General features: G+C 54.9%; 1 protein-coding gene across 1 annotated transcript; it reads left to right on the top strand.

Annotated features, from left to right (window-relative positions):
• The first annotated feature begins 248 nt into the window (after nt 1-248).
• Nucleotides 249-5,628, top strand: ALDH3A1 (aldehyde dehydrogenase 3 family member A1). The gene is made up of 10 exons (XM_045083681.1): nt 249-410; nt 1,845-2,076; nt 2,301-2,386; nt 2,610-2,818; nt 3,012-3,129; nt 3,670-3,811; nt 4,181-4,347; nt 4,695-4,794; nt 5,195-5,325; nt 5,428-5,628. Exons 1-10 carry the CDS (start codon nt 249-251, stop codon nt 5,440-5,442), a joined length of 1,362 nt encoding a protein of 453 aa, XP_044939616.1. The 3' UTR covers nt 5,443-5,628.
• The last annotated feature ends 4,185 nt before the right edge of the window (nt 5,629-9,813 follow it).

Below are 9,813 nucleotides of genomic sequence, written 5' to 3'. Positions count from 1 at the left end.
ACACAGCCCAGAACTCACCGCCAGCAATTAGGGTCGCGAGTCATTGCTCCCTGACTCTCCCTGCAGTTTTGTCATCAGCTCAGCAGGTATGGGAGGGCCAGAGGTTGGGATGTCTGGGTTAGGGAGCTGAGAAGGCAAAAGCATGCCACTTTCCCAGCACTCTTCCTATAAAATTAACTCGGTGCAGGAGCAATGAGAGTGCCAGCTCTCAGCCCCCAGGTCTAAGGTACTCTCTCCCCACAGGCACCATGAGCAAAATAAGCGAGGTCGTGCAGCGGGCCAGAGCCGCCTTCAACTTGGGCAAGACCCGCCCGCTACAGTTCCGGATCCAGCAGCTGGAGGCGCTGCGGTGCATGATCAAGGAGCACGAGAAGGACATCGTGGGCGCGCTGACCGCAGACCTCCACAAGGTGCGCCCCGTGCCCCCAACACCCCGGAGGCGTGGGACAGCAACAGGAAAAGTCGCTGCTCGCTTTGGGGACATCTGCTGCGCGCTGGCGGTCTGTGCCCAGCTATTTGCCTAGAACCTCAACTAGCCCTCAAAGCACGCTGCCCCTGGCAGGACCTTTTTATAGAGGAGGAAAAGTGAAGCTCAAACCATCAGCCCCTGAGATGGGGCGCTCAGGCCACTCCTTCCGACCCATTTCGAGCCCCAGGTTCCCCTGCAGCTCAGCACACGGGCAGCAGCTCCTTTCCCCCATCTGCCTCCCATTTCCTCCTGGCTTCACTTCCTTCTCCACCCAGCCCGGAGCATGAGGCCACCGTTTTTTCGCCATGACCTGTGGACAGGACACCGTGAACTTCCGGTCTGCTTATTCCCTTAGCCCTCAGCCCAATGTAGGGCCACCTAGTCCACCCCCCAGCCCAAGAGAACATCCCAGCTTGGCATCCCAAAGGGCCCCTCCCTCCCTCTCGATCCATCCCTCACCCTGAGCAAAATCAGACACCTGCCAATTCTCAAACCCTTTATCTTGCTGCCCCCAAGACGCCTGGCCTTGATCCCACAGTTCGATTCTGCCTTGGAGAAGAGCAGGGGCTTAGCTGGAGCTTATCCCCCTCCTTGGATAGGTCATGGGCTCCTGTATTTTTACAGGAGTTCCTTGTCTTAAAACAAAAGCTTCACAACTTCTGTTTTGCTCTTTCACAGCCAAAGTTCATGGAAGAGCTGTGTGTTCTGACGTCCTCTCCTCCTCTCTCCTCACCCCTGCATAGTGGCTTCCTCCCCACCCACTCCAGGAGGATCCCTTGAGCCCTCCTCTCCCTCTCCCTCTGCTGCTGAGGGTCTCCTGGATTTTGTCCTCTCTTTGGCTGTCTTTTTCCTGGACCTCTTTCTTCAAGGTGGCCTTCTTAGGGCTCCATCCTGGGTTCAAGGCTCATTTCAACCTAAAAGCATTCCTGGCGCACCGCCACTGGGTTCTCCCCACCTTCACATCCCTGCCCAAATCTGAGGTCCTGGGAGGCACCATGAACTTGACATGTCCAAACCTGCCTGGGCCCCCAACACTGTCAGAAAGGGTCCCTCATGGGTCCACCACCCAGGTGGCAAGTCCTCAGCTTGGCTCGGACCCCCGTGCCTTCTCTGGCCCCAGCACCCAACCTGGGGAGCCCCCCGTGAACATCCCCCATCACCCTGGCTGCAACATGCCAGGCTGTGTCCAACATGCCCACCCAGCCCTGACCTCCTGGGAGGTCCAGACCACACTCCCATTTTTCAGATGAGGTCCGGAGAAGGTAGGCAGCTCATTCAGGGTCCCAAATCCAGGGAACAGTGTGTCAGGACCACACGATCTCGACTCCCTCGATCTCTAGCCTATGAGCTCACACGGAGCCTGTCTCCACTACAGAATGAATGGAATGCCTACTACGAGGAGATGGTTTATGTCCTAGAAGAGATCGAGTACATGATCAAGAAGCTCCCCGAGTGGGCTGCAGATGAGCCCGTGGAGAAGAGTCTCCAGACCCAGCAGGACGAGTGTTACATCCACTCGGAGCCCCTGGGCGTGGTCCTCGTCATCGGCACCTGGAACTACCCCTTCACCGTCACCATCCAGCCCATGGTGGGCGCCATTGCTGCAGGTACATGGGCCCCCTTTCAGGAGGGAGTCACCAGGGATCACAGTCCCACCCCTACTGAGTGTGGCCAGAGAGGGTGGGGAGCTCAGGCCTGGGGGAAGATAGAGACCTGGGTCAGGTCAAGTTCTGATGAATCTGTCTTTCACGGGGTCTGATGGACTCAGAACAGATGGGGCTCCAGGCTTGGTCCCTGGGAGGGTAGGACTCTGAATCCCTGTGCTCTGCAGGGAATGCAGTGGTCACCAAGCCCTCGGAGCTGAGTGAGAACATGGCGAACCTGCTGGCCACCATCGTCCCTCAGTACCTGGACAGGGTGAGGTGCTCTCCGGGTCTTTGGGGCTTGAGAAACTGCATTTTTGCAGCAAGAGGCTAAGCTTTGGGTTGGGGCAAGGAGAGCTGGCCTGTCCCATAGAGGTGAATGGAGTCCTGGTGTCAGGAGAGGGGGGTCTGTTTGATGGGGGCTGTCTCGCCAGGGTTGGGGGGGGGGGGAGGAGTAGTGGTCTTTCCTGAGCCTCATCTCTCTCCTCACGTGGAAGGACCTGTACCCGGTGATCACTGGGGGCATTCCCGAGACCACAGAGGTGCTCAAGGAAAGATTTGACCATATTCTGTACACCGGGAACACCGCCGTGGGGAAGATCATCATGATGGCGGCGGCCAAGCACCTGACCCCCGTCACGCTGGAGCTGGGGGGGAAGAACCCCTGCTATGTAGACAAGGACTGTGACCTGGACATTGCCTGCAGGTGAGGTGTGGTCCAGCCCACGCAGACCACAGTCTTGATCTGAGTCTTAAAGCCTCTGGCTTCTGCCCGCCTGAGAGCTCTCCTGCAGAGCTCAGTCCCTCGCACCTTGATCCTGCGCTGGTGGAATTGAGATGCTCATCTGGGGGCACCTCCTGCGCCTTGCGGAATGTGATCTAATCTGGAATTTTCATAGACGCATCGCCTGGGGGAAATTCATGAACAGCGGCCAGACCTGTGTGGGCCCCGACTACATCCTCTGTGACCCCTCCATCCAGAATCAAATTGTGGAGAAGCTGAAAAAGTCCCTGAAAGTGAGTGAGCATGGGCCCCCTCCTCCCGCCCCGGGGGCTGAGTGAGACAGGGGCTACAAGGTAGTGGGGGGGCAGTCTAGACTTTAGAAAACACTGGACATTTTTTTTCTGATCTTAAAAGTAATCTACACTCATTGTAGATAATTTGGGAAAAGATTATAAAAGAATAAAGCGTAAAGCAAAAAAAAAAAAAAAGAAAAAAAAAAGCTCCTCTCAGAAACCCACCACCCCAAGGCAATCACTACTGACTTACTGGTATGTTCCCTCCCATTTCCTTTCTGTGAACGCAAACGTTTGATCCTAATGCCCGGTCCACACGACTGTGCATGTATTTCTTTCAAACAATGCTGTCTTACTGCAAGTCACATGCTGTGGACGTCTGGAGTGCCCCAGATGTCATGGCAGTCCAGTAGCCCTTGATGTCGCTGTGCACCTGCTGGGGTGGGGCCCACCTTTGCTCCCAGGCCAGGTCACCTCTCAGCCGATGGCCATAATGAACGAGCACATCCTTACCTGAAGCCTGCCTCCTGTTTTCTGTAGGAGTTCTATGGGGAGGATGCCAAGAAGTCCCGTGACTACGGAAGGATCATCAACTCCCGGCATTTCCAGAGGGTGATGGGCTTGATGGAGGGCCAGAAAGTTGCCTATGGAGGCACGGGGGACGCGGCCACCCGATACATAGGTGTGTGTGCTCGCCTTTGGTAAGGGCACCGCGCCCTCCCCAACTTTGCCCTCAGCTTGGCGGGGAATGAAGAGCTCCGGGAGGGGCTCAGGTGGTGGCAGGGCACAGTGCCTGCCCCCTCTCGATGTGGACCCTGTGTCCCCCCACCCCCGGCCCCACCGCCGCGCGCCTCCCCGCCCTTCTGTTTATACACAGTTCTCCCCATGGTCTGCTGGGATGGAGCCCGGGCAGGCAGAGGCCTTGTCAGGTGCCCTGCCTGAGACTCGGCAGCACCCCCTTACAGGAATGGAAGGAGGAAGCTAGATGCCAGGCTTGCCAGGTAGGTGGGGGTCTCGGCAACGGCTGACTCTCGCTTGCTTCCTGCCTCAGCCCCCACCATCCTCATAGATGTGGACCCCAAGTCCCCAGTGATGCAGGAGGAGATCTTTGGGCCGGTGATGCCCATCATGTGTGTGCGCAGCCTGGAGGAGGCCATCCAGTTCATCAACCAACGCGAGAAACCCCTGGCACTCTACGTGTTCTCTCTAAACGACAAGGTGGGCCTGGGGTCCCCTCCCTGCCAGGGTCTTGGGCTTCCCAAAAGGGCATCGTGTGAACAGGACCCAGGGGTCCACAGAGCCAGATTCAGATCCAGATTCGGTGCTCCCTGCTGTGTGATCTTGTGCAAGTCGCTGAACCTCTCTGAGCCCCTTTCTCATCTCTGAAGCCAGTTGTTTCCCACAAAGTACAAAACATGTGGGGAGAGTGGGAGACCCCAACTGGGGTTCAGACTGCAGTATGGCTCTGCCTGGCCCTTGAGGCTCTGGGATGCACCCAGACAGGGTGGGGAGGGACTGGGGTGCCCCAGGAAGAAGACTGAGGCAGGGGCTTCATGCCGTTGCAGGTGGTTAAGAAGGTGATTGCAGAGACATCAAGTGGTGGGGTGACGGCCAATGACGTCATCGTCCACATCTCTGTGCACTCCCTGCCTTACGGGGGTGTGGGTGAGTCCGGGGCTGAACTCACTGCCCACCTGTCTCTCTACAGATGTCCCCCCCCCGTCCCAGCCCTGGCTTGGGAGTTCAGGAGAGAACCTCAGACCCCCACGAGCTCTCCCCTGTGGGTCTCTGGCTCCTGCCAGTGTAGCCACTAGCATGTTTGACCTTGAGATCCTAGAGGTTCCTTTAGGCCCCCTGGTACACCAGGCCTGCTTCATGGAGGCCCTGAGAGAGGGGACACAGGCCGGAGGTCACACAGCCATCTAGCGGTATCGCCAAAACCGAACTCTTCAGAACACTCTCTATTGTCCCCTGGGAGGCTCAGAGAAGGGGTGCCTGAGGGTTGCAGGTGGGAGCTGGGGGAGTCTCAGGCCACTTGGGGTGACCCAAGGGCCTCTCCCTGCAGGGAACAGTGGCATGGGGTCCTACCATGGCAAGAAGAGCTTTGAGACCTTCTCCCACCGCCGCTCCTGCCTGGTGAGGCCTCTACTGAATGATGAGTCCCTCAAAGCCAGGTACCCCCCGAGCATGGCCAAGGTGAGAAGTGGGGGCAGAGGTTGTCCCAGAGACCAGGCTGCTGGGAGCCACCAGGTCCATGCAGGACACACGCCTTCCTGTCCCCTTGTGTCTTCTTCACAGATGACCCGTCACTGAAGTGGACCTGGCTTCCCCATGCTACACCACTGCCCCTCTGTCCAGCCGTAGGAGGATTGCTCCTGGAGCCCCCCCACTTGCTCCTCTGTGATCAGTGCATGTCCCCATTTCCTTCTGGGCCCCGGGCTTCCCTTCCCTAGGTCCCTGCCCCTTTGCTGGACATAGAGAGACCAATAAAAGTTCACCAGCCAGACAAATGTGTGTGTGTGTTTCCCCCATCCTCTCCAGTCCCATCCCTGCCCCCAGTCAGTTCTCATCCTGACTCAAGCAAAGATCTCCTCAAAGTCCCACATTGGCCCCCAGGGCTTGAGGCAGGAGGCACTGGTGTCAGGGAGACATTAACCTTGCATCTAGACAGTGGGCATCAGCTCCATATCTGCGAAGGGGATGGCCAGGGAGGGTGTCTGATGGCAAATGGCTCAGAAATGCAGGCTGATGTACTCCTCTCGAATTAGGTTTGACCCCTAGGTCAGGGGTCCCTCGGTGAGATCACGCAGTCGTCAACATGAACCCCCTAGGTGATTTCCGAGGGCAGATCCTGGGCAGGAGGCCAGGAAGCAAGGTGGACCCTCAGGACCCACGGTACCTTATGACTTTTGGTCAGGCAGCATCTGGTCCCAGGAGACTGGCCTTAGAGGCCCGAGGAGCAAAGTACAGGGTCTGGGGAGGGTGGTCTGAAGCGGGAGCCAAGAAGCAGCCCAGCCTGGCCAGCAGTTGCATGGGGGCAGACTGGGGAGATTGGCCAAGGCCAGCCTGCCTGGTTTACAAGCTGGCAGTGGGTACCAATGACTAGGGCTGGCGGCTCTCCGGGGTACATGTCAGGGGGCTCACAGGAGTCCTCATGGTGAAAGCAGAGCATCAGCTGTACCAGGCCCTGCGCCAAAGACTCCCTGCTCCCAACCAAGGCCAGCCTTGCACTGGGCCCAGGACCCCTGCCTCTCTCAACTTTGCCTGCTCCTGACCTTAACTCACGTCATTACCCCTTTCCCCTCCATCACTGCCCCCCCATTCTGTGCCTAGTCTCTAGTATCTCACATCTTATTTACCCTCCTCCCCCCAAACCCAAATACAACCCCAAATAAAAACGCCTGCGCTGTGTGTCCCCTCCAGTGAGGGGAAGGGAGGGGGACCAGGCAGACAGCGAGTCCTTCTGTATCGCTTGGACGTTCCCTGTGTGCACCATTTACTTATTTTGCAAACACCCAAATTATTGAATAATAATGAAACCAGAATCCTCCCAAAGCCCACGACCCCTCTAGTTACTGCCTCATGTCTCTGTGGTCCTTCCCCGGGACAGACTCCTCTGGACAGTAGGTCATCTGCTCTCTGACAGCACTTTGCTTCCACACACCTGACCCAGCCATGTGAGCCTGTGTCACGTCTACTCTGTTGGACTTGCTCTTGCCCGGATGCCCGAGAGTGGACAGACTCACCATCCCATCACCCCAACAGCCTCCCCGGTCCCATTGCCAGGCCACCCCTCCTTCCAACACTCCCTCACCTCTAGGGTCCTGGGATTCCAGGACCGTTCTCCCCCAACCCTCTTCCCAAATTAAAGTCTCTGATCTCAGCCCTAAGCGTTTTTTGTTTTTTGTTTTTATAAGATTTTATTTATTTATTTGACAGAGAGAGAGACAGCCAGAGAAAACACAAGCAGGGGGATTGGTAGAGGGAGAAGCAGGCTTCCCGCTGAGCAGGCAGCCCGGTGTGGGACTCCATCCCAGGACCCTGGAATCATAACCTGAACCGAAGGCAGATGCTTAACGACTCAGCCACCCAGCTGCCTGCCAGCCCTGAGCTCTTGATTCATAAATCCACCTGCCTACCTGACCCATGAACTTGGAATCTTTTTTTTTTTTAAGATTTTATTTTGTTTATTTACTTGACAGAGAGAGATCACAAGTAGGCAGAGAGGCAGGCAGAGACAGAGAGAAGGAAACAGGCTCCCTGGTGAGCAGAGCCCGATGCGAGACTCCATCCCACAACCCCAAGATCATGACCTGAGCCGAATGCAGAAGCTTTCACCCACTGAGCCACCCAGGCACCCTGAACTTGGCTTCTTAATAGTAACATAATGGCTTGCACGCCCAGGACAGAACTCTTGATTTCCCCCTAAACCAACGTGACATTGCCCTCCGGAGCAGTTCATTCGTCTCTGAGCCCCCAGATGAGATCCTGGAACAAAAACCGGATCATGTCGGGGCGCCTGGGTGGCTCAGTGGGTTAGGCCGTTTCCTTCGGCTCAGGTCATGATCTCAGGGTCCTGGGATCGAGCCTCGCATCGGGCTCTCTGCTCAGCAAGGAGGCTGCTTCCTCCTCTCTCTCTGCCTGCCTCTCCATCTACTTGTGATTTCTCTCTGTAAAATAAATAAATAAAATCTTTAAAAGAAAATGTTTAAAAAAAAAATCGGATCATGTCACCATGGGAGTAAATAATAAAAAGAGGCTTTGTCCCCCCACCTCCCGTCAAAAATAAAGAAACAGATTTTTCTCCCCTGGTAAATAAAGACTGACTTCCAAAAATTTGTCCTTGCATGTACTTTCTCTGTCTCTTTGAAACCTGTGGAAATCTTTTTTTAAAAGCTAAAAAAGCCTCTAGCCAGCTTAGTGGGTCAGGAGCTCTTTCTCAAGGACCTGGGAGCCGCCTTTTTTTGAAAGAGCATCCGGGGAAACAGCGCCTCCTATCGCCTCCGGTCGGAGCTGCACTTGGCCATCACTTGGCCACAAGTTGCAGAATGACCTACTTCCAGCCATAAAGGTAGATGTTTGTGTCCCAGAGGAAGCCCGTTAGTTAGCACAGATAGTGCTGGCCCCAAGGACCAGGTGAAGTTAGAATGAACCCTATGTGACAGATGGTGCTGTCGACGGACTAGTTATCGTTCATCTTGGGGTCGTGTGTGGGACGGAATGTTCTGCCTGGCTGTGTAAGGTGGTGGGATTCCTCCTGTTTCTGCCTGGAGTGTGCATGCCGTTCTGCTTTAATGCCTTCTCCATCACAAATCTGTTTTGTTTCTCCACTACCTTCGTGGAGAGGTTTCCTGGGTAGTGAGATTTAGGTTTTAATTCCATTCGCCCAGCAACACGCTCTGTTTAAAATCCTGCCATGGCTCCCTGCTGCCCCTAGAAAAAGTCCTCAGGTCCATAAATCGCCCTGCAAAGGGCTGTGTGATGTGGGCCCCACCTTACTCTCTGACCCCAGCTGACACCTCAAACTCCCCATCTAACACATACATTAGCCAAAACCTCATCATGGCAGGTGCATCTCATCACACCTGTCTCAGCCCAAACCTTACCAACAACCCCCCCAAGTCTTTCTCCATTCTTTATCACTCAACCTGCTTTGTGTCTCCAAAACACTTGTTATCATCTGTCTTTATCTCAATCTGTTCATCTATTTACAGTCTGTGTCAACCCATTAAAATGAGAGCAGTGACCTTTGTCCATTGTATTCACTGTATCTCCCTGAGGCTAAAACAGCGACCAGTGCATAGTAGGTGCTCACTAAATATTTAAGTGCATGAATGTAAATGGTGACATTGGGGTTTCTTGCTCCAAATCCCCCCTTCTTCCTGCCATCTTCTCATCTGAAGTCACCTGACTTTAGATGACTACGAGCCCACGGGAGTCGACTGGGGTTGAAACAGCCTGGAAGCTGAAACCGTATTAACCCTAAAGATAGCATCTGGGTCAAAGACTTTGTGTCCCTTGTCTTCCCTGAGCTGAAGCCCCATAGACATCGTTCCCCACCCCCACCCCAGGCCAGAGGCAGGAGGAAGGAGACCGCCTTAGCTGGTCCCCAGCCCTCTTTCTCTCCTTCAGTGCCATCCCCCTGCAGCCCTATGAGTTAGTCTCATGAGCCCATTCACAGATTAGGAAACTGAGGTGAGGAAGTCCCGTGCCTTGGTCTCATGTCACTGCGCCCGTCACAGTCCAGCATCCCTGGAGCACCTCCTCTTTCCTAATACCATGGAAATGTCACCTGGTGACATTTTGAGTGGTTCCTCCAAATGCTTATGTGAAGGGCTATTGAGACATACGGAAGCTTCCAGTTCAGAGAAGACATGGCCTGGGTTTTCCAAGGACTTGACCTATTTCATTCCAGAGGGGAGATTTAGAGCAGATAGGTAAAACTCCGGATTCTCTTTCTCCCGCCTCTTCCTCTCCTTCCCACCCTCCTTTTCCTCTTCCTTTTTTCTATTATCTTCATCAAACATGAACCTTGCAGCGTAACCTGTTTTAGTCCAAACATCCCCAACCCAACCTGTTCTGGTCTAATCCTATTTCCAAACTGGATTTGAACTCAAAACAATTCAGGGTGGGGGGAGGGGAAAAAAAACAACTTGATCTTGTCCCAACACCATGATTCAAACT

This window comes from Mustela putorius, unplaced genomic scaffold (genome assembly GCF_011764305.1).
Source record: "Mustela putorius furo isolate JIRA1106 unplaced genomic scaffold, ASM1176430v1.1 tig00000731_pilon_pilon_pilon, whole genome shotgun sequence".
Lineage (NCBI taxonomy): Eukaryota > Metazoa > Chordata > Mammalia > Carnivora > Mustelidae > Mustela > Mustela putorius.
This window is presented reverse-complemented; position numbering and strand designations above follow the sequence as displayed.

Coding starts and splice junctions, on each gene's coding strand:
- ALDH3A1 (XM_045083681.1), top strand. CDS start 249: ATGAGCAAAATAAGCGAGGTCGTGCAGCGGGCCAGAGCCGCCTTCAAC. Junction 3,130..3,669: donor AGCTGAAAAAGTCCCTGAAA/GTGAGTGAGCAT, acceptor TGTTTTCTGTAG/GAGTTCTATGGGGAGGATGC. Junction 3,812..4,180: donor CGCGGCCACCCGATACATAG/GTGTGTGTGCTC, acceptor TTCCTGCCTCAG/CCCCCACCATCCTCATAGAT.